The 27,323-nt window shown below is 58.4% G+C and overlaps 5 protein-coding genes across 7 annotated transcripts in view; 2 read left to right on the top strand and 3 right to left on the bottom strand.

Moving 5' to 3' along the window:
• Positions 1-16,395, bottom strand: part of NPLOC4 (NPL4 homolog, ubiquitin recognition factor) — a 29,850-nt gene extending 13,455 nt beyond the window's left edge. Inside the window, exons 1-11 of one of the 2 annotated variants that reach the window (XM_066979996.1) lie at positions 16,234-16,395; positions 14,883-14,963; positions 12,930-13,042; positions 11,442-11,621; positions 9,021-9,069; positions 8,117-8,211; positions 6,786-6,909; positions 5,964-6,143; positions 4,261-4,347; positions 2,562-2,633; positions 1,716-1,842 (exon numbers count right to left, since the gene is read on the bottom strand). In XM_066979996.1, coding sequence (XP_066836097.1) covers positions 1,716-1,842; positions 2,562-2,633; positions 4,261-4,347; positions 5,964-6,143; positions 6,786-6,909; positions 8,117-8,211; positions 9,021-9,069; positions 11,442-11,611 — 904 coding nt within the window. In that variant the 5' untranslated portion in view covers positions 11,612-11,621; positions 12,930-13,042; positions 14,883-14,963; positions 16,234-16,395. Of the gene's footprint in view, positions 1-1,715; positions 1,843-2,561; positions 2,634-4,260; positions 4,348-5,963; positions 6,144-6,785; positions 6,910-8,116; positions 8,212-9,020; positions 9,070-11,441; positions 11,622-12,783; positions 12,897-12,929; positions 13,043-14,882; positions 14,964-16,233 lie in introns of both variants that reach the window. The other variant, XM_066979995.1, reaches the window with a different exon arrangement.
• A 382-nt stretch (positions 16,396-16,777) lies between these two features.
• On the top strand, positions 16,778-18,997 carry TSPAN10 (tetraspanin 10). The gene is made up of 3 exons (XM_048064537.2): positions 16,778-17,025; positions 17,434-18,029; positions 18,119-18,997. The coding sequence occupies exons 1-3, from the start codon at positions 16,939-16,941 to the stop codon at positions 18,423-18,425; spliced, it is 990 nt and encodes a 329-aa protein (XP_047920494.2). The 5' UTR covers positions 16,778-16,938; the 3' UTR covers positions 18,426-18,997.
• PDE6G (phosphodiesterase 6G) lies at positions 18,801-19,520 on the bottom strand. The gene is made up of 3 exons (XM_013201723.3): positions 19,134-19,520; positions 18,984-19,024; positions 18,801-18,877 (listed from the first exon to the last, which is right to left on the bottom strand). Exons 1-3 carry the CDS (start codon positions 19,277-19,279, stop codon positions 18,801-18,803), a joined length of 264 nt encoding a protein of 87 aa, XP_013057177.1. The 5' UTR covers positions 19,280-19,520.
• A 1,456-nt stretch (positions 19,521-20,976) lies between these two features.
• Positions 20,977-23,961, bottom strand: OXLD1 (oxidoreductase like domain containing 1). Of its 2 annotated transcripts, none has more exons than XM_066979980.1 (2): positions 23,858-23,961; positions 20,977-22,407 (listed from the first exon to the last, which is right to left on the bottom strand). In XM_066979980.1, exons 1-2 carry the CDS (start codon positions 23,909-23,911, stop codon positions 22,039-22,041), a joined length of 423 nt encoding a protein of 140 aa, XP_066836081.1. In that variant the 5' UTR covers positions 23,912-23,961; the 3' UTR covers positions 20,977-22,038. The 2 variants fall into 2 exon arrangements, with proteins under 2 accessions (XP_066836081.1, XP_066836080.1); XM_066979979.1 differs by lacking the exon at positions 23,858-23,961 and adding an exon at positions 23,136-23,250.
• A 94-nt stretch (positions 23,962-24,055) lies between these two features.
• Positions 24,056-26,717, top strand: CCDC137 (coiled-coil domain containing 137). Its single transcript, XM_048064567.2, has 6 exons — positions 24,056-24,296; positions 25,121-25,251; positions 25,354-25,570; positions 25,902-25,984; positions 26,080-26,159; positions 26,272-26,717. The coding sequence occupies exons 1-6, from the start codon at positions 24,115-24,117 to the stop codon at positions 26,455-26,457; spliced, it is 879 nt and encodes a 292-aa protein (XP_047920524.2). The 5' UTR covers positions 24,056-24,114; the 3' UTR covers positions 26,458-26,717.
• Positions 26,718-27,323: the final 606 nt, after the last annotated feature.

The following is a 27,323-nucleotide window of genomic DNA, read 5'->3' as shown; positions in this document are numbered from 1 at the left end:
AAGGCTCCCGACAGCGTCCACCCCAGCACCCCGCAGGTATCCTCTCTCTTCCAAAACATAAACCAGGCACAAATCTCCTGCAAGCCTGTTTTATTTCCAGCGTACCACGAGCTGCGGATTCAGGGTTTGTCACCTAGTAATGTCAGGCATAAGAAGAAAAAGCGTTTTCTCAGCCCGTAATGGATGGCTCGGTGGAAATCTGACATGGAAAGTGGAAATTAAGACCCTGGCTCACTGATAGATCACATGTTTGGCGCTTTAATTTGGATAATGTAAGCAACATCGGGTCGTATGTCATTAGAATACAACTGGAAAGAGAAGATACAGACAGATGGTAGGAAAACATTACTATTTCCAAACCTAGGAATTCAGGAGGGGAGAGGAATTAATCCATGTAGAGGATTTAAAGGCAAAGTTGATGCAAACTATCCAATTATATTTATACTGCACAAAAGGAAGGAATCAAGTGTTTAAATAGAAACCTGATGGGCTGATATAACAGAAGAGAATGAAATTATCTGGAACAGAAAAGAGGAAATATTCGTTTTCTTCCCTTTGATCTCTAACCTCAATCACTCACTGCTCCAGAACAAACACTCCTAGAAATTAAACATAGACCAAGACATGGGGGAAGGCCTAAACAAAGCTAGCCATCATTTTCTCAGTAAAACACCCTTGTTTAAAATTTAAAAAAATAAAATTAAATTAAAAAGAGTGAGCGAGACGCACATTTATTTATAATGAAAGATTGATGTGTTTAGCACTCTGGAATGCAGGGGCAGCTGTCTGATTGCACGAGCTTGTTAACTGAAAGAGAGCGTTTTTGCTGAAAAACGCTCCAACAACACTTACAAAACCTGGGCTCAGAAAGGCAGCACAATATCACACTTTCAGTTTTTATATTGGATGCTATTTGGAAGTCATGTTTTTTGTAGGTTTTTTTTTTTTTTTTTTCATTGTGCTAAATAGACCCAGAACCCAGCGTATCTGCTCCAGGGAAATTTTAAATGAATACACGTGTCATCCCATGAAGAACAGCAGATTGAACTCCTAATGCTACAACTCTCCCAGCATGTGCCAGCATCGCCCCTCGCGGCCCAGGCAGCACAAACTATTCCACAGTGCCTCTGGAGACTTGCTGTGCAAATGGCTAAAATCAGAGGTGACAAAGCAAAGCATTGTGCGGGCTTCTCTGTTTTATTCAGGCAAACAAAAAAGGCTTCCATGCACGGCAGAGCAGAGAATCCTCCGTGAGGGTTTCCCTGACAGCAGCACAAGGGAGATAAAGGACCCTCCTTTATGCCGAACCAGCCAGAGTAACTTTCAGGATCTGGATCGCCGTGGTTCTGCGCTGCCGCTTTCAGGAAACAGAATTTGGAACTTAAAGATTTGAAACAGAAAAGCAATCTACAGCTACTCCCCTGGCTGCAGGCAAAAAATACTTTCTGTATCAGAGAGGTGGGTGCTCCAGGTATGAGCATCAACTAAATTTCCTGCAGGGGACAGGGTAAATAGTTGAAGAGGAGACTTCACAAGGAACAGAACAAAAAAAAAAGCATTTTACTTGATGGAACAAGGCAAAACCCTCATTAAATAGGACAGATGGGGACCAGGACGTTCAACTTCCTCTAGCAGAGCTGCGTATTCTCCTTCTATTAACAAAAGATAATTCGAGTGTAATCAAGAGACCCGGGCGAGCTGAGGCCGGTTTATACCTGTAGCCACAACTGTGACAAACTTGGATCCAAAATGACCATCTGGAGAAAGGCGACAGATGTTGGGCTGCTGGTTCTGAAAGTTTCCAGCTGTGATGCACTCTTCTGCACTCAGATAATACGTGTCCTGAGGGAAGAGCAGAAATGTCAATAGAAAGGACAACACGATGTAGCCGAGACCTATTTCCCTGGTCTGCGGCCAAAGAAAACTACCAACACCCCAGTAAAACGTGCTTTCGTAGAAAGCTGCTGCAGAGACCGGGAAAAGAATGTGACTTATCAGCCCTCCAGCCCCGAGCGTGGCTTTCGCCAGAAGGACTGTCCCGCTTTCAGTTCCCCCCACCTTCACACACTCGCTTTGTTACAGGGTTTCGTCTTCTAAAGGGACGCCGCCAATTTTAGAATTACAGGAAACTGCGAGGAGGTCAAAGCCCGAGCACCCAAACCACGCACCTCGCAAAGCCCAGCCCACAGGAACATCCTCTTACTGAATCACTTTTGCTCGCTGAATTTGCATCTCACACAAACCCATTCTCTCCACTCTACTAACTTTTCTTAAACCACGAGCACAATTTTCTTAAAAGCAGAGTGGGTGAAGGGCTGCAGGCAGCTTTGCCTGCTATCCAAACAGCTTCAAGCCCCCTAACAGTGCTCTTGGAGCTCCAGCTCCTTCTCCTTCGACAGCTTCTAAAAATTCACATTTCACAAAAATTCCGGTCCCAGTGTCACCTCCAGCCCTGTGCTGCCCTGGCTCGCTCAGTGCCCCGTTTGGCAGAATCAGCATTTAGGTGATTACACAAACCCTCGGTATCAGCAGCAGCAACTGGGGACACACTTGAGTCTCACCTTGTTCCTGCTGTATCGAACAGTCCCTTTCCGTGTGTCTTCAGAGACCAGATCAGTAAATATCCAGCCAACCTATAAAGCAGTGTTATGGAGAAAGTTGCTTTAAGAAAAAAAAAAAAAAGAAGAAAAACCCCAAACCCACAGAAGAGAGCTTATACATTTTCTCCTAGCAGGACAAGATGTTCTTGGCTCCTCGCACAGCCCTGCGAGGGCCTGCTGCATGCTGCCTGAAGGAAATGGCTCTCCCAGCTGTGCCGGGCTCATTTGAATACGATTTCCAGGAGCAGCATGCCAGCTGGCCGGCCGGGGGCACCTGCAGCTTTATGTTTCACTATGGAATATTTTTTCATGGAAAGATCTGGAGGCTGCAAGAGGCCTCTCAGCCGCTACTCCTCCCACCCACAGCAAAAAGCATTTCCTATTGAGCATTCAGAGCAAAGCGGCATCCGAAGCGCCAGCAGATGACAAAGCAGCTCACATGATCTCATTTTGAAGCTCGCAGTCACTAGCTAAGATAAAGCTCGTGTGCTCCCACTGGAGTATGATTCATTCCAAATCAGTCTGCTCCGTTCCAAAAAACACATTCCTGCTTTTTGCATTGTTTGCACATATGAGCAGAGATGTGTACACACACACACACACCGCTGCATGAACCCTTCTCCACACACGTGCTAAAAACAGCTCTCATCAGCCTCCTCGTGACCAGCTCCCGGAGCATTAACCCTTCAGAGGGAGAACTGCTGATTCAGGTTCCTAGCGGAGCCCAGAGAGACAAAAATCTGCAACCGGCAGTCAGCTGCACGTTAAATCACTCTGATGAAAAATGTCTGATGTGAGAAGCAAAGGGAAAGCGTGGAAATAAATAACACACACAGAAGCTTTGCTCCAGACACTGGCAAAAGGCTGAAGATCTTATCTTCGGAGAACAAAAGATCTCACCACAGATGTTTATAGTCTACTGTACCGAGTCTTTTCTGATTTGTGTTTTCTCTAGCAAGTCAATTCTTGTTTGTGTACGTCTCATTCCTGGCATTCACATGATACCAAAAGATTTCCCAAACCAGAAAAACATCAGTACAGGTTTGAGAGATGTCAGCAAACCGAGATCCCAGCGCCCATACATCCTGATTGGGCTACTGACAGGCTGTGGGCACAAGGAGGAGGGAGGAATGAGGCTCAGCTGCTGGGGGAGCTGCACCTCTAATCGAGGTACAAATCAACTCCCCACCGCCTGCCTGAGCAGCAACACGAGGCGGGACCCGCAGACGGGAACCAAAATCAAGCAGGAGCCTCTGCTCCTGGAAGTGGAGCACAGATTCTGTCAAAAGGAAGAACAAACTCAGAAGGCAACTTCAGCTACATCTGTGCCCAATTAGCACTCCCTGGGAAGATGCTACCAGGAATGGCTCCTATCAGAGGAGAAATAAAGGGAAAATTGTGTTTCTATTTCTTTGCTATTCCCTTTGATGTCATTCATGACAGAGGACTGCTGACTGCAGCTGAACAGCTCTGCTGTACGCTCATGCTCAGTAAAATGCTCTTTTATTTTTTTTTAATACCCGAAAGCATACGAGCTACTGACACTTATGCTAGATTTCAAATGTGCCCAAATGATCTCGAATAACCCTGTGGAGCTGAAGAGAACTGCCAGCGACTTTCTTCATATGCAAAAACGTGTGACACCCAACAGCATCCTAACCTTTCTCAGTCCAAGCTTGGCAGCAATCTCATCCACAACCTCTGCTTTTGGATCTTCCAGGATCTCCAGGCTGTTCTGTGTACCAATCTGCAGAAAAAAAAATAAATTCTTGCTAGTAAAACAGAACAGGAAAAGCCACAGCACCCTTAGCCATCACCAGGAGTGAGGCAGAGGGTGGAAGCAGGGTTACGGGTTTTCCCTTCAGCACTAGCACTGACTTTCACCCCAGAGACCTCCGTTATTCGCAGACCCATCCTGCAGCAGCTCTTCAGATAAGTCTGCAAACGGTGCTGGGGTTTATGAATGAAAGACCCTTGCTCAGCACTTCCAAACAGGCTAGCGCTGTTTCTGAGCACTTTGGAAAAGGCGAGAGATTATATAATGTTCCAAAGCTCTGTTCAACCTGCCAGTTCTGTACTCCTGCTTCGTTTGTTTGAGTCTTTGAGCCGCACCGAGGCAGAAGTCCAGTGAATCCGAGAGCCCACACCCAGGCCTTCCCCCCACGTTCTGGAAAACACGACTCCATCTGGGTGCGTTTCAGAGGCAAGCTTTCTCGTGTGGGGAGATGCTCTGCCAAGAAGCACAGCAGAGACTGCTTGCCAGGAGAGCAAAAGCTTCCTTGCTTTTACTGTGCGCAACGAAAACATACGAACTTCCAAAGCACGGGCTTAACAGAGATACTGAAACACAGAGGGCATGGCCGTGCTGATATTTGAAATAAATGGAAGAGTCTGTAAAAGGTTTGCAGTTCTGCTCTCAAACACACAGTCCTGAGCATCCACGTATTGTTTCTACGGACAAATTTTTGCGTTTTACTCTAGCAACCTTGCAGAAACCAAGGGGAAGAAAACACACAATCCACAGAATCCCCCCCACCACAATGCATTCACATACCGAGGGTCTGCACCTCCTAAAGTGACTCTGCTCAGCAGAGAAGAAGCCAATAGGCAAGCTCAGACTCAAACCAAGCCCTGAGTTACGGGCAGAGCAGCTTTTCACGTTTGCCAGCTCCATTTTCAGCTCCGTAACTCCGAGTTCAGCTTTCTGGCTTGCTGCGAGGCCAGGCACCGGGGGACCAGCTCTCGCTGGAGCCCACGGGACGGGCTTGGCGGAGCCTGAGCGCGGCGCCGTGCGGTGCCTTGCACCATCTAGCGGGGACTCGCGGCCGCTCCTGCCCGCCCCGGAGCCGGGAGCAGACAGCTCCGAGGTCTCCAATCCTATCCTCCACCCCTCAATCAAGGTGGCAGACTTTATTTGTCTAATTAAGCTGCTTTAAGTATTCCCGGACAGCTGATAAGAAATCAAAGCAAGGGCCAACAATTTTTTTTTTCCTATTGTAGAATTTGTTTTAAGGACTGTTCCGTACCATAACCTTGGAAACCCAGTAATCAAGGAAAACATAACAAGTGAAACCCACTGTTTTCACGTCTCCCGAGCTTTAAATCATCTGACCACAGAGTAACGTAAAAGAAAATATAAGAGTAATAAAAAGCTAATCTGGGTTTTAAAACTCTTTCAGAGGCAATAACCAACAGTGACGACAGCGCACAGCAAGACGTAAATCACAACATCTTTTTCACGGGACTGTTTTCCTTACGGAGATGCAGTTGGAAATAACTCAAGAGGTTTCCCAAACAGAAAAGTGTTTCTGTGTTCCCCGATTATGAGTCGACAGTGAGGCCAGGGCACACGGCTTGTATTACCTGCGGGGGTTCGTAGATGGCAGCAACCTCCGCCCGGATCCCCAGAGGGATGTCTTTGTGCTCTGTGTACCGGCCATACAAATACCCAAGATGTTGGTTTCCTGTCTTCCGCCAGAAGTCTAGGAAGCGATCTGCAATTGTGTGGTTCTCAAACATGATGTTGTCAACGTGCCTGTATTTCTGTTTGACAAAGTCCAAGCGTCAGGCCATCCTTAACTAGGTCGGGTTCCTTTGCCCACCGCCAAACCCTTCCCCCGAAGCCCCCAGCAGCCTAGGATGCTCGCCAGCCCTCACAGCTGAACCCTGCCACCGCAGGAGCAGGGAACGCCGGCTCCCTCCCCGTCCCGCACCACTCTGCTTCAGCTTCCCCGTCCAGCACCACCCCCTGCCCAACACGCAGAACTCAGCGCAGGCTGGGCTGTGCGGAAGCGCTGCGCATCCCCCGAACCCCCTGAGCTTGGCGTCTTTACTCGGGCCCTTATCCCACGAGCTTTTGCAGCTAGAAGGGACAGGGAAATTTGAGAGGAAACAAGAAGAAACAGCGGGTGGGCCTTTGGATCCCATGAGGAAAGAGAGTGGAGATTCTTTGCTAGTGGTGCCAGCTCAGATGTCCTTCCCATCAAGAGGAAACTGCTGAACCAGATAGATTCTGGAGTCCTTTTCTGCAAGGACTGAAGACCTTAACAGCCATTTCCCCAACAACTGCCAATACGCAAAGGCTTCCCGCTCCAAGTTGGCTGTTCTTGAAGTCATCTCTCCAAAAATAAAAGTCAAGACTCTTCCCAGCTTTAAGCTCAAGGGCCCCTGCGAGCACTGTCTCACCTGCCTATTGAGAGTGATGGCACTTGGCTGACACTTCGTACAAATGCCTTCTGGCCAAGGAGGGTGCCCTTCACAGCCCGATTTGATCTTGCAGCTGATGTTTTCCAGGGCAACAAATTTCCCCCTGCAAGAAGGAGAAGAGAAGGCTGCTGTTACCACGGTAAATGCTTCTGGGTCTCAAAAAAAAAAAAAAAGAAGCAAAAAATCATTGAGGAAGCAGGACAGAGGAGACACGGTGACACCGAAGTTTTGCATCTTCTGAGGATCTCAAAGCGCCCCTGCAAACTCCTTGGGGATGCAGGAATTCTGCAAGTCCCCAGGTAACCTCTGCTGCCCACTTAGTGAGGCAGGTCAAGAGGCCGACACGTGCTCCCCAGCCCACCTCCTAATCAGGTACTCAAGCAAGAGAAGACAAAGAAAACTCATGGGATCCAGCTTAAATAATTGATGCAGCGCACGGCAAGTAATAGATTATATTGCTAGGGCAAATTAAAGCTCCTTTCATGTGCGCAAAGCTTCCTGTAAAGGGAAGTTCCTTTCAAATCAAAGTATTATGGGCTTGAGCTACATCTCATGAAAACATTAAAAAATTCCCAACAGCATTTAGGAATGGGAGGGAGAAGGTTACATCCCCACATAATTTATTTAAAGGAGCTGCATTTCAGAAAAGGGTGGGTTTGCCAATATCACCAAAGGAGACTTCAGATCCTTCACAGAACACGTGTGCCACACTGAGGCATCAGAGGCTGAAACACATACTTGTTTCTGTGCCTCCTCTTTGTTCAGTGCTTCACCACAGCATCCTCAACCCCATTAAGAGGCAGGGATGCCTTCTTTTCCCGTTAGGAGGTGGTGATCCATGGCACCACAAGAAAGGGTTTCTGAGAGCACGTGGAGCATGCTACAGTGCAGAATCAGGCCCTGAGGAACGTTAGGCTCGTCCTTTTGCCCTACTCGTATTTGAAGATATGACAAGTGGTTGGTGAATAAAAGCTCCCCAGCTCCAGCAGTCTCAATGCCTCTCCACAAGGTTGAGACCCAGGCTTGGAGCTTGGTGTAATTAGGGAACCTCTTACCTTCCATCTGGCCTTCCCTCCCCATCAGTAGTGTTCCTGGAAGCAATTAGTTTGCCCCACACACACAAAAAAATCCACAACCAAAAAACTTATTTAAAAGAAGAAAAAAAAAAGTGTTTTCTCCTCAGTTTGACATTCATAAACTGTGTCCAACATTACTCCAGTGAGAACCGTGTGGGATTTATTTTTTTAAAAAACAAACAAACAAACAAAAACCCTACAACTATATTCCCTTAAACACTGAGATTTTCTTACTTGTCTGCCCCTCCGGTCAGCTTCCTGATGTAGGCATGGAACGACATATGCTTCACAGGAGGTTCCAGATGGTTTAAATAATCCTCATCAAAAGGCTGCCAAAAACACCACACAAAGAAAAGCCAGGTCAGACACCTGTCTGATAATACATTGATCGCTAAACAAATGGATGTTCTAGATTCAACCCCACCGGCTCTCAATGTGGAAACAATCAAGAAAATTTAGGCTCTTTTTCAAGGCAGCTACTACTGTGACAGGAACAGTGGGACTTTACAACAGCGAGTTTTATTATCGCCTCCTACTTTTATAACAGATTGGCTCCACAAATCAAGAGTGAGCCTCAAAGGCAAAACGTTTTTTCCTTTCAATATGTAACAACAAACAAAAAGCCCAGCTGCTCAAATAAGGCCAAAGAACTTCCAGAGCACACGGCAGGGAAGCAGGGGAACAGCCATCCTGGCTCGCAGAGGCTTTTCAGGGATCACCGCTTCGTGCCATAAATTACACAGCTTAGCACGTTTGTAGGCGTCGCTGAAGCTGCCTTCAACCTGAATAATGTGTGGTTAAACTGGGAAGTGCTGGGCTGCGTGAAGAGAGGGGCTGAAACAAGAAGACCCAGGCGAGAGCGAAGAGGGAGGAAAATTGGAGCTCCGCTCAAGCACCTTCTGTTAAAACCATTACCGCAGAAAAACAGAGCGTTAACCAGGACAGACCCAGGGTCACGAAGGCCTGGAGCTTCAGCTGTCCTGGACGTGAGCCGGCACCTTTGCCTGCGCACGGCGGGACTCTGACTCAGAGCTGCCATCTCCGTGTGGGCAGCGCCATGAGGAAAAGCGTTCAGACTGAGAGCTGCGGGTGACACGCTCCCGCGCGCCTTTCTGGGGGACCTTCTCGGGGCTCTTACCTCTAGCGGTACACAATGCACGCATTTACCCAGGGGGCCGTGGCGACACCTACGCAAAGAGGAACAGAATTAGCACAAGTCTCGTCTGAGAATGGAAAAGTTACTCTGCGTGACCTCCACAGTTTAACAGCTTTGGCGTAGAAGCTCAGTAAAATCCCATTACCCTGGGCAACCCCCCCCACCTATTAAGGGACATTACGGAGCGGTCATCACAAAATAATTTCGTGCAAGGAGACAGCAATAGCTTGAGTTTAAATGTGAGAGTCCCAGGTCAAGATCAAACCCTCCCGCGGTCTGTGCCACTGGCAAACAACTCTGCTCTGAACAGCCACGTGAACCAAGGGCAGATCACAGCTTCTCAAGTTTTACAACCCCACGTTGAGGTTGTATTTCAATTCAAAGCATTTTAAAGGCGTGTCACAGGGCCGGCCTGTGTAAATTCAACAAAAAGGCAACCAAAACATTCATCCTTTATCAGTCACTGAGGATGGTCTGGAACAAACAGGGGAGCATGTGCTTATCGGACAGATAAAGACCTGCTGGGTGAAGTTACAAAACAGCGGGGAAAACATCTCCTCCTGAGGCGATCAATTTAAAACCAAAAAAAAAAAAACAACCACCAAACAGCCACCATGAAACCGTGCACCTCTGCCCCAGCACTCGGAACAGGTCAGTGCTAGTTTTCCAAAGAAGGCCTCTAGAGAGCAGTATGGATGTTGGCTCTTCTGACGACGAAATGGATGGGATCCAGTTGCAGCGCTGCTTTTAACAAAGTACTGTGGCAGATAATGTACATAAAGGACCACTAAAGGCTGCTAATGCACTGCGCCGAACGCCAGCATCCCTTCACGTTTAGATTGATATGCACTCACAAATACAGGAACAAGCCCAGACACACGCTTTTTATCATAAATATCCGCCACTGGGCTTTGGCTCCCTGCTAAGAACAATACCTTCACTTATTCTTTTGAAAAATGTGGTCAAGTTAAAGACGATGTTTTTGCCACGGAGTGGTGGGTTTCGCCTTTATTGTTTCAATAACGCGACGTTTCCCTCATTTATCATCAGCCTGAAAAGGTTAGATAGGATTTTCCCCGTAAAGGCTACGTCCCTCCAAACTCCCTTGCTGCTGCAGCACCAAAGATAAACCATATGGAAGACGACACAATGGGGCAGGGTGAGCTCTTCTGTCTTAGAAAGAATTCCTGGTTGCCTTTAAAATTTTTACGCAAGCCCTTTCAGGAGCTGCTTTGCAGAGGGGCCTAGCCCCAAGCCAACAACCAGTACAGCCGTCAGGCCAGGAGCCAACTGGGACGTTGTTAACAATGAGCCACAAAAAACAACCATGCAGACAGAGGACATTTTAGCAGCATCGGTGCAGATTTATGGGGGTATTAAGTCACCATTGTATTATTGCTTGCACAAAAATACAAGCTGCTTTGTTTATCTAAGCCTCTCGCAGCGAAGTTTTGGCAAAGTCAAACTTTGCTGCGTTTCTGCGAGCAAAATGGACTCCCCGGTTTCACGGAAAGGTTAAGAAAGGCACGTGACGGAAAGGAAGCCAAAAACCAAGAGGAGGCAGGGACCCGAGTCCAAATTCCACATCCTAGACACTGGATGAGGCTTCCACTCATTCCCCTCACTTTTTTAGTTTTTCCTTTATAGGGAGTGGGTGGGTGTGAAGACACAGAAGGGCTCCCGCTCGGGACACCCTTGGCGACGTGCCTCACGCACAGCTCAGCGCTGCGCGGGGCCGCGTTGGCTGCCCCAGCAGGGAGAGGTGCGGGGCAGACAGGGAAGGCACGAGAGCTCCGAGCTCTGCTCTGGCAGAGGAGCCGCCGGCGATTCACAAACCAAACCCAGCCTCGATGCTTTATCGCCTCACACGCGAGGTGGGGACCTGGCCCTGCTGCTCCACACGCCTGTCACCTCGGGACCAGCTAGCGGGGAGCCGCATGTTGGGACCAGATGGGACAGAAGCTACCAGGGCCTTGCGAAGCAGCGTGCCACACACGCAGCACGAGCCGGCGCTTCCCCACGGCACCAGCTGCCAGGACATCCCGGGGAAGAATTCAAAGTATTCCTTTTAATCTGGAGCTCCAAATGTTTCGAGAGCACAAAATATACGATCGCAAGTCCCCTAACAGGGGCCACCTTGATCAAAACAATAGATGCTCTGAATGAGTCCTTCCTGGCAAAGACCCTGGAGTTTTGGTATCTGCTTCCTTCCTCAGCTCGCCAGAGCCTCAGTTTAACCTTGCAGGACAATGGCGAGAGCTGTTTTCCCTTGTGAACGTTTCAAAGGCAGCGAGGGATAAAGCAACGGCTCGGGCGGCAGTTCCCAGAGCGCGCTTCCTGGCGAGATGTCACCGCCTGGGGAGGCGCAGATGCGCCGGCAGCAAAGCAGCCCGCAGTACTTACAGCTGCTGGTCTCGATTTCGGTAAATCTTCCCGTCCTGTTTGATCAGATACTGGTCGATGTCATCTTCCACCACCTGGGGGGCCCCCACAGGCCGCGGGCTTTGCGAGACAGAGGTGTCCATGGTCTCTGAGGAAGAGCCCGCTGGGCTTGAGGGGTAGAGAAACAGCATATCGCCATGCCTGTGGGTGCGCAAGAACAACACGCGGGCGTCAGTCGGGCACAGGCTTTGCCTCCAGCCAGACTGGGGTGGGAACCCAGGCGAGAAGCCACGCGCTGTGCTCTGGCAGCTGGAAAGGCTCACGCTCCGCCCTCTCCACCATCCCCTTTCACCAGGGACTGAGCTACGCCAGATCTTCACCCTGACCACCTGGAGGAATCGGCCCCTTTGCGCTACGCAGCGTGGGAAACGCTGCGTGCTTGGCTTGCTGCACGTCACAAACCACATCCGTGTCCACGCACAGCCTCAGCGCCTGCTTCTGGGCAGCAAAGCCCCCGAACCATGGAGCAGCGCGTGACTTATCGCGGGCTGCAGACTAGCAAATGTGGCTCTCCTAAGCCCTTCCATGAGCTACCTTTCTCCCGCTCCAGGCATTTGCACAACGACAACTTTCCATCGGCAAAGGCCAAGAGAAAAGGACGAAGGAAAAAGTGGAAGGAGCCCACGGAGAGAGGCAACAGCTCCACCAGGGAAAGGGGCTAACGTGGATCCTGCGCACGTCGTCACAGCCCTCCCAGGGCAGCTGCCAGTGCTGCCACGCTCAAGTGAGAAGCTGCACACGGCAGTAACAGCTCTGATATTTTAAGTCGGTTTAACATCGTTCTTGATATTAACAGAACAAAGGCATTCCCAACCAAACACAAGGGGCGTGCACCACGTGGCACCTCTGACCTCCCTAGGGACCTGGCTACGACAGGAGCAGAACGGGAACCCCGGCTTCTGCGCAGGGGGTTATCAGACCGGCACTGAGGCAGGAAAAAAAAACACCCAAAGCGTAGCGTGAGCGAGGGCAGGGACGAGGGAGCTCGCTGCGGGCTGCGAAAGAGCAAACAGGAGGCCTGGTGCTGCCTCCCCGCCTGCAAGCAGAAGGCAAGAAGAGAGCTAAGAAACGGCTGCCACGGCCCAACGCCTCGTCAGTTTGCTCACCCCCCGTCTCTGCACGTCAGCCAAGCTCGCCTCTTCGAGTAGCTGCTGAGTGACTTCTGAAAGCTGAGGCCTGCTGTAAGGTGATAGCGCCTGCTGCTGCCCAGCTCGGGGGGGGGGAGTTCAGACAGGCTGAGAGCAGAGGCACCCTGTTGTACAAAGCTCCCCCTTCACCCCCAGCACTCCCTGTCAGGACTCACTTGATTTTCAGTAAGTTGAGGGATTTGTTTTGTGATGCTGTGATCTCTCCTGTCCTGTTTCTATTGGTGTAGACAGAAAACCCATTATTCCTGAAACCAAATTCTTTTGCAACCTGAAAGAGAAAGAATGGCAAAGTTTAAGATACCTCGCACCCCAGGTCAGATGCTGAAAGCTGCTCAGAGCAAGCGCTAAGTCCGGGGAACTTCTATTGCAAAAGCTTAGCTGAATTCATCCTCATTGCTGAAGAGCACAGGGAAACTGAGAAAAACAGAAACACTTTGTAACACAAGCAATTCGTCAAAAAAGCAACTTAAACAGAAAGTGTATCTCGCTCCTACGACGCGAATACAGTGTAATACCTAAATCTGGGCAAGCACTGTAACGACCTGGGGGAAACCATCCTCTCTGTCACCCCAGTGCTCTCAGTCCAGCCTTGCCAGCACGCACCGCACTCTGCTCTCGTCTTCCTACGACCAGGATTTCCTGGCCCAGACCTTTGTCTCCGATGAGATGGCAGACTTCACCGGCGCTTTTGGAGGAGACAAATCTCACAGCACTTTAACAAAAGGCTCCAGCTCCCAGCTCGACACTAACCACGGCGTACCTGAGAGCTTACACTTTTATTATCCAATAGGGCGTGCTCCAAAAGACAAAGAACCACGATCAAGGAGCCCCTCGGTTTGAAATGTGCCTTTCCGCACACTTCAGCAACGTCAAGAAAGCTGTACAGCAAGAGGACAGCGGGCTCCGGGACTAAAGCTCTGCCAAAGATTAGCAAATGTTGCCCTGCGAGGAAAGCTGCACTCGCAGAAGGACCCACCCGAGCCACCCTCCCACCGCCGGAATGTGTCTGTGAGTTTCCCTGCAGCCATCCAGGAGGAGATCCGAGCTGACTGCAAGCACGGAAGCAGCAACGTAACGCCTCTTTAACTGCAGCTATCCAGCTAAAAGTGAAATCCACCGTAGCGATTCATATTTCAGCGTTAAAATCCACGGCTATTAACGTGCACAGACCTTCTGTGATGAAAGAGAAAAGCTGCGAACCCTGTATCAGGAAAGAAACCCAAGCATTTCTTTTATTCAGCTCTGCGCGAGGATGCACGTCTCCCCGGATCAGCAGACAATTTTAGTGAGGGCCGATGCTTTTGTTCCAACGGTCGCTGCAAGCACAACTGTTCCCTGCTCCCTCCGGTAACAGGAGCCCCTGAAACCGAGCAGCGTGTTCTGCGCAGGTTCCAGAGGATTTGAAAGCACAAAAACTTTCTCCTTGGGTGGGACTGTTCAGAGTGCAGCGGGTATCTCTGACCCAGCCCCAAAAGCCATCAGGATTTTGCTTGGTGAGGAGGGGATGGCTGCTGTGGTCTGGGCCCAAGCGTCAAACAAATCAAGTGACCTAAAAACAGAACGCCTCGGTCTGCTCCCCTTCCTCCTTGCAGGGGGAAAGCTGACCAGAACGGCCCTTCTCTTACGAAGGAAAGAAATCCTCACTTCGGGGTTTCAGGAGGGGAGGAAATGGAGAGCTGCTTGCTCCCAAACAGCAAACCTTACGCAGCGAGCAGCTGCGGCAAACCGGAGAGCGAGCTGCGGCCACCTCCCAGCCTGACAGCCCCAACCCTCGCCGTGCTCCTCACGCTTCGGGGTGGAAACCTTCCCCAGAAGGTCCCGGAGGCCCTCAGATCGCTTCACAAACTCGCCTTAATCACCTGCCTGCTCTCTCCAGAACGATAACGGGACCCCAGCAGCACACAGAACGCACCCGAATGGCACGCAAAGCACAAACCACGCAGCTGAATCGCAACTGGGATCACGCCGAGGAGGCCGACCCCTCGCAGCAGGGTTCGGTTATCAAACAGCCTCCCTGTGCTGCTCTCAGCCTGGGCTCCCCCAGCCGCCGTGCCTCTGGGGGAACACGAAACGCCCGTCCCGCCCCAGGAAAGCTCCCACCCTAAGGATCCCAACTGAAAAGCCGATACGTTTCCTTCTTTAAATTGGTTATTTATCCCTCTGGATACACTCCGAGGAATCTAGTTTCAGCTCTATCAATAAAAACAGTTTTTTTTTCCCCGGCCCGGCTGGAACGCGGCGAGGGCTCGGCTACCTTCTTGAGGAACGTGGCCACGGTCTCGCGCTTGGTGGCCGTGATGCGCTTCACCCCTTCTGGCGACTGCACGCGGATGATCTGCGGGGAGAAGAGGACAGCCCCCGTTAGCTGCGGGGACACGGAGCCCGCCCCGTGCTCGCGGCTCGCTCCAGCGCGATGAATTCCCCCCGCCCGGGCTTCTAACGCCGCGCCCCATCAGAGCGCAACCGCGCAGGGAAGTCATTCCGCCCGGGTGGCGCTGCACGGCCGGGGGCTGCACGCCGAAGGATTAATTACCCTCATGGACGAGGTCCAGCGAGAAGCTGGCAGTGGAAAAAAAAATGCTAACGCTGCTTTTTTTTTGGTCAGAGCTCTGCCCTCGGACGCCGAACTGAACTTTCAGAAGAAAGGTGAATCAGAGCTTCTCCGGGAGGGACTCACCCAGTGCCACACTCACCGGCCGGACCGGTGCTGACGGGCGCCCGCGAGGTCGTTACGCCTCAGCCCTCGTTAGTGGCGTGCAAATTGCACGGCTAACGAAGGGACGCAGAGAGTTAACATCTCATATTGCCTTCTAACGAAGAGACACAAAGCCAGGAAACATTCTGCGTTGCTTTTGGTGAAGCGTTAAGCCGGAAGTGGGGAAAAACGGCAACTTTGGGGGGTAAAAAATGGAAATATAAACAAAAATTGGGCATGGGAGCGGTAAAAAGGGGGAAGCAGCGAACGTAAACACTGCTGTCCTCACGCTCCCTGCTGAAGTTTAAAGTCCGAGGTGGGGAGAAAATGGCAACTTTGGAGGGGAGAAATATAAAAATATAAATAAAAACTGGGCACGGGAGGTGGTAAAAAGGGCCGGGGAAGCAGCGAAAGTAAACACCGGTGTCCTCACGCTCCCTACTGCAGTCTTAAGTCAGAAGTGGGGGGAAAATGGCAACTTTGGAGGGGAGAAATATAAAAATATAAATAAAAACCGGGCACGGGAGGTGGTAAAAAGGGCCGGGGAAGCGGCGAACGTAAACACTGTCTCCCAGGGACCGGGTGAGGGCCCGAGGGAGCAGCGAGGCGTGCCGGCGTCCTGCCAGAAGCCCCCCCGGGGGTGCTGACAGGAGGCAGAGGAAGGCCTGAGGTGCCGGGGGGGGGTAAAAAACCAACACCCAACACTTTGGCGGGGGGGGGGAAGCAGGGGGAAGGCGTCCAAAGCACCGCTCCGCGGTGCTTTGGACGCCTTCCCCCTGCTTCCCCCTCCCCCCCAGCTAGACCGTGTGCTGCCCCCCCCCAACACCCCCCCGGGCCTTCCCCGCCGCCCCCCCCCGGATTCTGCTGCCTCATCGCCCCTCCCCCGCCGCCGCCGCCGGGCCCCACTCACGATCGTCTCCGCCATCTCGCCGCCCTTCCGAGCCCCCTCGGCGCTGCCCGGTGCTGCCCAAACGCGTCCCCCCCCACCCCCACCTCGTTGAGGCCCAGCTCGGTTCCGTTCCCCCCCCCCCCCCTCCTCCCCCTCCGCTGCCGCCGCCGCCACCCCCAGGGCCCGGTCCCGGCCCCGCCGCCGCTGCCCGAGCGCTTCAGGCCGCCGGGTGGGCCCCGGAACCCGGCCCTCGCGTTCCGGTGCACAAAGGTTCCTAGGCGGGGCGGTCCGCCGCGGCACCGTTCCCCCACGGATGTGCGGTGCAACGGCGTAACCCGCCCCGCTCAACCGCAGCGCTTGTTTTTTTGTTCCGGATACAAACAGTCCCCCCTTCCTCCTCTTCCTCCTCTTCCTCCTCCTCCTCATCTTCCTACTCCTCTTCCCTCTTCCTCCCCCCACACGTGGGGGGAGCCCCCACGGGGCTCAGAAAACCATGGGGTGGGCTCAGCTGGGGCGTGGGTCCTTGTCCCCTCCTCACCCCCACTGCCCCTCTAATGGTGGCTCCGGATCCATCCTGCCAAGCCTTCATCACCCGTCAGTGTGGGGGCTGCATGGGGGGGTCTTGAGTGGGCCCAGCTGTGGTGCTGGGAGCCGCGGCCCTATTTAAGGCCCGGCCGCAGCCTCTCACATGATAGGAGCGTGACTGCAGCAGCCCCGGGGAGCAGGATGGCGCCGCTCAGGGAACGGCTGTCCTGGCTCCTCAGACCCCGGAGGGCGGTGGGCAGCGGGGAGAGCAGCCGGCTGCTGCCCCAGGTAACCTGCGGGACCCCCCTGCTGACCCCTGTAGGGTCCTTGGGGTGGCTCTGTGTCCTGGCCCTGGGGGGGCTGGGTGCTTCCTGGGCACCTCTGGGTCCCCAGGGTGCCTACATCCCTGGGGGTCCCCATAGGGATGAGCTGGGGGTCCCTATAAGAGGTAGGGTCTCTGGCAGAGCTCCCCACCATGGCTCCCCATCTGCACAGACCCGGGGGGGTGGACGCAGGGTGCCCCATGCCCAGCTCACCCACATCACATCGGAGCATGGGGTGGCTCTGGGAGCCCCCAGCTGCCTTGTGCTGGTGTACACGGGGGGTGTGAGGGCTGGGGGCCATTATGGGGGTGTTTCTGGGGGTCCGCAGGCCCTGCAGCTGCCACGGGGGCTGTGGCTTGTCTGTCCCACGCAGGCATCCAGGCTGGCGGAGCTGCCCTACCCCTCTGATGATGACAATGATGAAGGCTTGCTGGTGGAGGACACGCACCTTCCTGCGGCCGAGCAGCACCCCGAGGAGTGGTGCCCCGTGCCCCCCAAGCCGGGCGCCTTCAGCCACTGCGTGCGGTACCTGGCCTTCCTCTGGAACCTCCTCTTCCTCCTGCTGGGCCTGCTGGCCCTAGGAGTCGGGGTGTGGGGGCTGCTGGCCAAGGGCTCGCTGCAGCACGAGCGCCTGGCCCTGCTGGGCTCCGACCCCATGCTGCTCTTCGTGCTGGCGGGGCTGGGGGCCAGCGCCGTGTCCCTGGCCGGCTGCCTGGGGGCCCTCCGCTCCAGCGCCTGCCTCCTGCGCTTCTTTGTGGGGGCCGTGCTGGCCTTCGTGGGGCTGGAGGTGCTGGGGGGGCTGCTGCTGTTCGCGGCGCGGCGCCGGCTGCGCGACGCCCTGCGTGCCGCCCTGCTGCTCTGCCTGCTGCACTACCAGCAGGAGCCCGACCTAAGGCTCCTGGTGGACGAGGTACAGCGTGCCCTGAGCTGCTGCGGGCTCGGCTCCTATCGAGACTGGGAGAGCAACCCGTGAGTTGGGGCTTGGGGGGGCACGGGGGGGCCTCCCCGCTGCAGGAGGGCGGTGGGGACTCGGTGATTTCTCCTGGTTCCTCCCGCAGGTACTTCAACTGCAGCGCCCCGGGGGTGCAAGCCTGCAGCGTGCCTGCCTCCTGCTGCCTGGACCCGCTGCAGAACGGCTCCGTCACCAATGACCAGTGTGCCCTGGGGGTCCTGCGCCTCGGGGACATGGAGGCTGCCGGCGTAGTGCACCTGGGGGGCTGCGTGGTGCAGCTCGGAGCCTGGCTCCGCGGCCAGGCCGGCAGCATCGCGACCGGCGCAGCCGTGCTGGTGCTGCTGGAGGCTGCTGGGCTGCTCATGGCGCTGAAGGTGCTCGCGGACATCGTGCCCGGCGGGGTGTGGGGCTGAGGGGGGGCTGGCTGCCACCCCGGGGGGGGGGACACTGCGGGGTTGGGGGTGATGCTGAGCATGGATGGGGCGCCCTGTGCTCTCCATCTGCCCTCCTTTGTTGCAGACCAGGCTGATGCAACCCAGAATAAACCTCTGCAGAAGCTGAGCCCCAACCGTGTCCGTATCCCATCATTACATCCCCTCCCTGCACCCGTGGCATGAGGAGACGCCTTCCAGCCCCATCCCTGCCAACCCCAGACCATGACACCAGGCTCCTGCACTCATTTTGGGTTTTAATGAGTATTTTTCCAGGCTGTGCCCTGCTACGCAAATGGGGCAGCTCCTAAACGAGCAGCGCTACGGGGCGGGTGGGCTGCGGTGGCCGTGGCCGGCCTAGATGATGCCGTACTGAGCCAGCTCGTGCAGCTCCAGGTGGCTGAAGGCTTCCCAAGGGCAGATCACGGTGATATCTGCGGAGAAGAGAGGCTGCGTCAGCACAACCCCCAGCCCGGCTGCGGCGGCTGTCCCCAAAGGGCGCCCTGCTGCAGCAGCAGATTTGGGATAGGGACCCCATACCTGTTCCCAGCCCTTCCATGCCCGGGATGTCATCGCCAAACCTGCAAGGGAAGCAAGGGTCTGTCCCCACCGCACGGCAGCCTGACCTGTGCCACACTGGCACCCCCGTCTGTGACCCCGCATGGGGTCCAGCTGCTCGGCCCCACTCACCCCTGCACCCCCTTCTTGGGTGGCTTGCTCTTGAACTGCCTCGTCTGCCTCTGCTTGAATTTCGGTGGTCCTTTCCGGGGGGTGGCGGGTCCCCCGGTCACCCTCGTGGCCGACTTGATCTCCGGTTTGTGGGGCTCCAGGCTCATGGCTGTGCCGGGGCCAGCAGCCTGCCCCGGGTGGCGGCTGTCCCTGCGGCTCCGGCGCGGGACGGCTCCTCAGACCTGCCGGAGGGGAGATGTGGGGTATGGGGGGGCTCCAGCTTCACCCCCCCTTACCCAGCCCAACCAGCGTGGGGATGTGCTGTGCCCACCTGGTGCTGGGTGCCCCCACTCCCACCCTGCCCTGAGCCCCCCAGCCGCTGCTGATCGGCTTTCTGTGCTGCCCTAGGAGAGAGCCCCCTCCCTCCCCGCAACCTGGTATTAGCCCAGCTCAGAGCCCGCTAATCCCCTTACCCCAAAGGCAACGAAGGGCAGGATGAGCCCCTGCGCTCGTTGGGCAGTGCCCGTGGTCCTTGTCCTCACCCCGGGGTGGATGTGGCACCCCGGGACCCCTCGCTGGCACCACCCCCGGGGTCTGCGCCAAGCCAGGTGTTGAAGGTGCCACCAAGAGCTGGCGGTGGCGCAGCCACCCGCAGGGACCGAGGTGTCCCTCGGGGCTTGCGTGCAGTGGGACGGCATTCAAGGACGGCGCAGACCCTGGGCTGGCCACGGGGCGTTGGGCAGCCGTGGTTGCGGGGCGGGGGGCTGCAGCCGAGCCAGAAATCCCAGGGCAGCTCCATCCCACGCCGTGCCTCCTGCGGGCACGGCAGCCCCGAGACGTGCCGAGTGCCGGAGATTTTCAGCACCAAGTCCGCTCCAGCTGCGGGCTTGATGGGACCCAGCACGGAGCTGCGGGGTTTGGCTGCGAATTCCGAGCACGGGAGGCAAACGCGGGCTCTGTCTGAGCACCGAGCGACGCAGCCCGAGTGCCAGCATGTCCGGGTGCCCCAGGCAGCAGAGCCGTCACTTACGCAGGGGTTGAAGTCCCCAAGGCCAGCGCTGCTCCGCAGGACTCCCTCCGCTTGCTGCCGCGTGTCCTATGGGTGCTCTGCGTGGCGGCTGGGGGCCGGCAGATTTTATCCTGCCCCGGGGTAATAGGATTAAGTCCCTTCTCCTCAAAGGGGTAATCTGCTGTCCTCCCACCTGCTCTGCGCCGGGGGGGCTGGCAGCGTGCGCGTGGGGAGGGGGTGCCGGGATTACCGGTGTGGGGACGGGCTGTGTGTCGGCACGGCTGCTCCGGCACGGCCCCGGCCCCGCGGTTTGGGGCAGGAAAAGGCAGCAAAGAGCCCACGGGGGGGGTCCTGCTCTGCCTTGTGAGCCACCCATGCCTTGAGCCATGGGGACGGTGGCTCAGTCCTGCAGAGCATGCTTGGGATGCCACTTGGGGACATGGGCACCAAACGTCCCAGCAGGGCAAGGCCACGGTGCAGCTGCAGAACCGCGCGGCCAAAACCCATCCAGCACGGTGCTGGCACCGAGCACAGCGTGCCGATGGCAGCAGGGGCTGCGGGGTGCTGCTGGGGGGCTCCTGCCGTCCCCATCCCCGTCCCCATCCCGTCAGCTGCACCAAACACGAGGGCCACCAGTTAATCCCAGGTGTCACCGCGGACGTCTTGAGCGTGGGGACAGCCCGAGCACCGCCCGGCCGCGGGCACCCCAGGACAACCGCTCTGTTCCTGAGCCCAAAACCCGGGGGAAAGAGGGGCCGGGAGCCCCTGCCCACCCGGCCCTGCAGCTCGGGAGTATCACTCCAAAGCCCGCCGTAATCCCGGCACTAAAGCAATTACAAAAAGGTATAATCTCAGCACACTTTAATTGAACGCCAGCCCCTTCCACCGCTGGCAATTAGCTAGACTTCACCAAATAGGATTACACGGATCCAGGAGCGTTTCACAGGGAGCCGGCGGAACCAGTCACCTCTCCAGCAAAGGCCAGGGCCCTGCTGGTAATTACCGCTTCCAGACCGAGCTTCGTTAGCGCTGAGCCTCTCTCGGGGGCAGGCAGTGCCCTTGGCGAGCTCGTCCGGGCGGGACGGGGCCGGATCCTGCCCGGCTCCTGCCGAGGCCACGCGTCAGCGGGCTGAGTCCCTGCTCATCCCGGCGGGATTTAGGGAGGTGACGCCTCAAGGTGAAGTTTAAGGGGTTTTAAGGCAGAGACGAGCGAGGAGGAAGAGGCACCGATACGCACCACGGAGCCGGGCGCGCCGCCCTTGCGGGGCCCACGTGCCCGGGCCGCACGCTGCAAAATCCCGCGGCGGGGGGAGACGGGCACGGAGAGGCCCCCGGGGGGGGGGGGGGGGACGCCTGCCCCCAGCCCTCGGTGCCGAGAAGCCCCTAAGAGGCTTAGCGGGGCGGTGTGACACCGCGCCACGGCCACCACCGCGCTCCTCTCACGCCACCCGAGGCGCTTACGGTTCCGCCGCAAGGACGAGGCAAGGGGAAAATCCCCGCCCTCGGTGTGGGGGAAGTGAAGTCCGGTGGCTTTTTTTTTTTTTTTTTAAATAAATTTGGTTGGAAACAGAAGTGCTGAGGTGCTAACGGGTCATCTTCTGTTCCTACCCCTGCCGTCAGGGCGGTTCCAGAGTGTTTTATCAATATGGTGACAGGTGCTTTATATATAAATATAAATACACACACACACGTAAATATATATATAAGTATATATAAGTGTGTACGTATATATATATATTTTATATATATATAAAGGCTTGAGGGAGCAAAAGCAGCTGGCCCCAGGGGGCACCACGCAGCGTCCCCCCCCCGCCTCAGCCCCCACAAGCGAGCACCCCGAAGAAACCGGGCCCCGACCCCACAAACCGGGCGCCCCAAAGCGGCTCCCGGAGCACAGCGGGGAGGTTCCGCCGGGGCTCAGTCCTTCTTCGCGCGCAGCCTGATCTCCGTCCGCAGGATCATTTTGATGCTCTCGTCCTGCACGTGCCTCTCGACGGCCGCCAGCGCCCGCTCGCCCCCGTCGCCGTAGTGCTGCAGCAGCCGCTCCACGTGCTCGATCCAGACGCAGTTGGCGCAGCCGCTCATGCAGCAGTTCGTGGGCGGTTCGAGGTCGGGGGGGTGGGAAAAGGGGGGCTCTGCCCCCTCGTCCCCTGGGGTCTCTGCCCGGTGGTTGCCTTCCTGGGGGTCCGAGCCCCCCTTGCTGCCGCTGTCCGTTCCCGGGGTGTCCGAGCGCTTCCGACGGCTGCAGGCGGTGGCGGTGCCCGGGTGGGGGGCTCCGGGGTGCTCCTGCGGGGGGCAGCCCCGTGGTGGTGGTGGCAGTGGCTGGGGGCTGCCCCCCAAAATCCCCCCAGCACCCCCTGACCCTGGCAGCAAGCCCTCCTTGGTGCCCCCAGCCCCACCCCCAAACCCCCCTCACCCCCAGACCGTCCCTGCCTTCACACATGGGGTCCTCCTCAGAGCCCCCAGACCCCCGGTGTAGGCACAGCAACCCCAGTGCAGCCCCCAGACCTCCGTGTACAGCCCCCAGACCCCCATGTGCAGCCCTCAGGGGCCTCTGATGCAGCCCCGTGACCCCATGTACAGCCCCCAGACCCTCTTGTGGTACCCCCTGAGCCCCATGCGCAGCCCCCAGACCCCATGTGCTGCCCCTAGACCCCCATGTACAGCCCCCAGAGCCCCCAGTGAGGCTACTGATGCCCCCAGAGCCCCCAGACCCCTGTGTACAACCCTCAGGGGCCTCTGATACAGCCCCCAGACCCCATGTGCAGCCCCCTGACCCCCCTGTACAGCCCCAAGCCCCCATGTGCAGCCCCAAGCCCCCCCTATGGAGCCCCCAGACCCCACGTGGAGTCCCTAGACCCCCAAGTGCATCCCCCAGAGCCCCCAGTGCAGCTCCCAAAGCCCCCGTTGCTCCCCCAGACCCCCCGGTGCAGCCCCCTGACCCCCATATGCAACCCCCAGACCCCCATATGGAGCCCCCTGACCCCGTATAGAGCACTCAGACCCCCACGTACAGCCCCCAGAGTCCCCGATGCAGCTCCCAAGTCCCTCGTTGCGCCTCCAGACCTCCATATGCAGCCCCCAGACCCCATACAGAGCCCCCAGACCCCATACAGAGCCCCCAGACCCCCCTGTCCAGCCCCCAGAGCCCCCAATGCAGCCCCCAGAGCCCCCGTTGCTCCCCCAGACCCCCCAGTGCAGCCCCCTGACCCCCATATGCAACCCCCAGACCTCATGTGCAGCCCCCTGACCCCCCTGTACAGCCCCCAGACCCTCATGTACAGCCCCAAGCCCCCCCTACGGAGCTCCCAGACCCCATGTGGAGCCCCCAGACCCCGATATGCAGCCCCCTGACCCCCATATGATATGGAGCCCCCTGACCCCGTATGGAGCCCTCAGACCCCCACGTACAGCCCCCAGAGCCCCCAGTGCAGCTCCCAAGCCCCTCGTTGCACCCCCAGACCCCCATATGCAGCCCCCAGACCCCCCTGTGCAGCTCCCAAAGCCCCCAGACCCCCCCATGCAGCCCCCAGACCCCCCTGTGCAGCTCCCAGAGCCCCCAGAGCCCCCGTTGCTCCCCCCGCCCCCCCCCATGCAGCCCCCAGACCCCCCCCGCAGCCCCCTTATCCCCCCCCGGCGCAGCCCCCGCCCCTCCGCCCTCCGCCCAAGCCCCGCCCCCCGCCCCTTAAGCCCCGCCCCTTTCAGCCCCGCCCCTTTAAGCCCCGCCCCCGCTCACCCCCCGGCGCCCCCCCGCCAGGCCGCGCGCCCCCCGCGCCCCCCGCAGCCACATCCCGCCGCCGCTCCCCGGCAACGGCCCCGCCCCCTCCCCCGCCCGGAGCGGCAGCTCTCGCGCCCAATGGCAGCTCGGCCTCCAAGCGCGGCCGGCCAATGGGATGCGCGGCGGCTGGGCGCGGCCAATGGGGAGCGGGGGGCGGGACCGGGGCGGGAGGGCACCGGGAAGTGGCGGCGGGGTCAGGCCGCGTGCGGGCCGCCATGGGACGGGGACCGAGAGCGGGACCGGGAGCGGGACGGGGGCGCGGAACGGAGAGCGGGGCCGGGACCCGGACCCGGACCCGGACCGGGACCGGGACCGGGATCAGGACCGGGACCGGGAAGGGACGGGGACACAGACCGGCACCGGCCCCGGTCCCGGCCGCCGGCCCGCCCCGCGGCAGGTCAGTGCGGGCGGGGCTGGATGGATGCGGGGCGGGGCCCGGGGCCGGCCAGGGTCTGGATGTGGCCGTGCGTCCCGGTGTCCCCGCGTCCCCATGTCTCGGTGTGCCGGTGTCCTCCCGTCCCGGTGTCCCCATGTCCCGGGCTGCCAGTGTCCCCGTGTCCCGGTGCCCCCCCAAGTCCCGGTGTCCCGGGGTGAGGGTGTCCCCATGTCCCAGTGACCCCGTGCCCACATGTCCCGGTGCGACAGGGTGTGCCGGTGCCCTGCCATCCCAGTGTCCCCATATCCCGGGGTGCCGGTGCGCCGATGTCCTGGTGTCCCAGTGTGCCGGTGTCCCCCTACCCCAGTGTCCCGGGGTGCCGGTGACCCCGTGTCCCAGTGTCCCCATATCCCGGTGTGCCATTGTGTACCGGTGCCCCCCCCATGTCCCGGTGTGCCGGTGTCCCCATGCCCTGGCGTCCCGGGGTGCCGGTGACCCCGTGTGATCCCTTGTCTAGGTGTCCCCGTGTCCCGGGGTGCCGGTGACCCCGTGCGACCCCATGTCTAGGTGCAGATGACCCCATGTCCCAGTGTCCCCATATCCCGGTGTGCCATTGTGTACCGGTGCCCCCCCATATCCCGGGGTGCCGGTGACTCCATGTCCTCGTGTCCCAGTGCCCCAGGGTGTCAGTGACGCCGAGTGCCGGTGCCCAGGGGTGCCGGTGTCCCGGTGCCCCTCCATGCCCACCTCTCCGCCCACCCCGCGGTGCCCCCTGCCCTGGTTTCGCTGCTCCCCCACGCCCCGCCATCACCGGGCTCCGTTGTCCCGGGGCCGTTCTCTCCCAGGAAGCAGAAGGCAGGGGCCAACATGAAGCCCAAGGACCCCGACGAGCAGGAGATCCCCTTCCGCCTGCGGGAGCTCATCCGGAGCCGCGAGGCCATGAAGCACCCCAAAGCCAGGAAGAGGCGGGCGGCAGGTGGGGCGCGGGGGGCTCCAGGCTGCGGAACGGCGCAGGGTCTGCCCCCCCCGGGGTCCCCCGTTCCGGCCTGCCCTAACCCCCCCTGCCCGTCTCTCGTAGGGAAGCAGCAGCAGCAGCAGCAGCAGCAGCGCAAGGCGCAGGCACCCGAAGACATCGCGGTGCCCAAGTTCAGGCGGGGCAAGGGGGAGTCGGAGCACTCCTACATCTGCCGCATGGAGCAGGAGGTGCAGCGCATCCTCTTCCTCACCAAGAACCAGGTGCAGCGGGAGCCCGAGAAGGAGGCGGCGGCGCCGCAGAAGTCCAGGAGAAAGAAAGAGTGAGGGCACGGCCACACGGCACGGCGGGGCGGCGGGGACGAGCCCCGGCCCGGTGCTTTGCCGGGGCCGCGCTGAGTGCCTGGGGGTGGTGCTGCAGGAGGGTGCGGAGGGCTCTGAGGTCTCGGCTCGGCGGGCTGAGCCTCTGAAAGCAGCCCTGGGGCCTGCTTCACCCTCCTGCTGCTGGGCTGCGGGGAGCCTGGTGCCAGGGCAGGGAGGGGAGAGCTGGGGGGGGGGGGGGGGGGCAGCTTTTGGGGAGATCCGGTGGGGTACAAGGTCCCTCACCTGCCCCGCTGTCCGCTCACGAGCCCGGGTCGTAACGTGGCTCCCCAGGTTTCAGAACAAGAAGCTGGACAAAGCCCGCAAGAAGAAGGAGGAGAAGAAGGAGGCTTTGCTGGAGAAGAGCCTGTTCCAAGGTGGGGCTGGGGGTGGCACTGGAGGCACGGGGGGAGGTGGGAGCGGGCGGCAGCGGCGTTCCCCTGCCTGACGCCGGGCCCTGCTCCTCCCTCAGACACGGTGGCGTTCGGCGAGGTGGTGACGGAGCCGCCCACCCTCACCTCGCGGCCCCGGCGCGGGGGCCCCGCAGAGCAGGTGAGCTGCGGGCTGTGGCGCCAAACGCGGCCGGGGCTCCTGCCCCACGGCCGTGCCCTCGCACCGCTCCGTCCCCTTCGGCCTCCCTGAGCTGCCCCGTCTCTGCCCGCAGGCTGGACGCAAGCGGCTCCTGCTGATGCCTCGCCTGGGCCGGGTGCCCCCGGCAGCACCGGTGTCGCTGGCTCGCCAGCGCATCGTGCAGGAGGAGAGGGCACGCGTCGTCCAGGCCTATCGCGACATCCAGAGGCGCAAACAGCAGTGGAGGGAGGCCCAGGCAGCCCGCGGGGTGCCCGGCTGAGCCCTCCCTGTCCTCCTCCGTCCCGGCGAGGGGGCACAAGAGCCCCCTGGACCCTCATGTGGAGCTGCAGTGGGGTGACAGCCAGCTGGGTGTGCAGCACGGGGGACACGGAAGCCCAGGACTTGAGGGGGGCAGTTGTCCTAACCCGACAGCACCCTGGGGCTCACAAGAGCCGTGCAACCTTTCTGGCACCTGCGCCGGAGCCAGGAGGCTCTGGTGCCACGGACCCGTTTGTAGTAAAATGCCATTTTCTGATGGTGCGAGCACGTCTCTGCTTCCCAAACCTTCCTGGCACCGGGGTCCCAGCTGCACTTCCTTCCTGTGCGGCGGCCGGGAAGGGACGGCGCTGTGCCCGCTGCGTGCCGTGCCGGCAGATGGCAGTCCCCGTGCGTGTCACTGCCGTCACCGCGGGCTGGCAGCGCTGGCACCGTGTGCCCTCTGCTTGGGGCAGGGCCCTCGGCTGGGGCCGTTGTGCCTGGACGTTGCCCATCTGCCTCCCACCCTGGTGCCAGGGAGCGAGCTGAGCCCGGGGACGTGAGGCATCCCGTAGGCTGAGGCTGGGCTCGCCACGGTGTCACTGTCCCCCGCCGTCACCCCTCGGGGACACAGCTGAGCCCTCAGTCCTCAGCCATGCTCCCCCTGCCCTCAGCGTCACCACCCCACTCCACATCCCCGCTGTTCCCTGGGCAGGATCGCTGCCACAGCCCCGGCTCCGCACCCAAACCGACCCCACACCCGGGTTGACGGCCCCCCCCTGGTGTCCCCCCCACTCCCACCCTGAGGACCGGGGACCGCTCCCGGCATGGCGCAGCCCACGTACGCCTGCGGCCGCTTCACCTGCGCGGCACAAAGGCAGCGCTGTTCGG

Source organism: Anser cygnoides, chromosome 19 (assembly GCF_040182565.1).
Source record: "Anser cygnoides isolate HZ-2024a breed goose chromosome 19, Taihu_goose_T2T_genome, whole genome shotgun sequence".
Lineage (NCBI taxonomy): Eukaryota > Metazoa > Chordata > Aves > Anseriformes > Anatidae > Anser > Anser cygnoides.
Note: the sequence above shows the minus strand (reverse complement) of the source record. Positions and strands in the feature narration are given on the sequence as shown.

Bases quoted from the DNA above. Each gene is read 5' to 3' on its own strand.
- PDE6G (XM_013201723.3), bottom strand. From the start codon at position 19,279: ATGAGCCTGGAGCCCCACAAACCGGAGATCAAGTCGGCCACGAGGGTG. The intron at 19,025-19,133 runs GTGAGTGGGGCC...CTTCCCTTGCAG, and splicing joins CCCAAGAAGGGGGTGCAGGG to GTTTGGCGATGACATCCCGG. The intron at 18,878-18,983 runs GTATGGGGTCCC...TCTTCTCCGCAG, and splicing joins CATGGAAGGGCTGGGAACAG to ATATCACCGTGATCTGCCCT.
- TSPAN10 (XM_048064537.2), top strand. From the start codon at position 16,939: ATGGCGCCGCTCAGGGAACGGCTGTCCTGGCTCCTCAGACCCCGGAGG. The intron at 17,026-17,433 runs GTAACCTGCGGG...TGTCCCACGCAG, and splicing joins GCAGCCGGCTGCTGCCCCAG to GCATCCAGGCTGGCGGAGCT. The intron at 18,030-18,118 runs GTGAGTTGGGGC...TTCCTCCCGCAG, and splicing joins CGAGACTGGGAGAGCAACCC to GTACTTCAACTGCAGCGCCC.
- OXLD1 (XM_066979979.1), bottom strand. From the start codon at position 23,213: ATGGGGTCTGGGGGCTGCATATGGAGGTCTGGAGGCGCAACGAGGGAC. The intron at 22,408-23,135 runs GTACGTGGGGGT...TGCCCCCCGCAG, and splicing joins CATCGGGGACTCTGGGGGCT to GAGCACCCCGGAGCCCCCCA.
- CCDC137 (XM_048064567.2), top strand. From the start codon at position 24,115: ATGGGACGGGGACCGAGAGCGGGACCGGGAGCGGGACGGGGGCGCGGA. The intron at 24,297-25,120 runs GTCAGTGCGGGC...GTTCTCTCCCAG, and splicing joins GCCGGCCCGCCCCGCGGCAG to GAAGCAGAAGGCAGGGGCCA. The intron at 26,160-26,271 runs GTGAGCTGCGGG...CTCTGCCCGCAG, and splicing joins GCGGGGGCCCCGCAGAGCAG to GCTGGACGCAAGCGGCTCCT.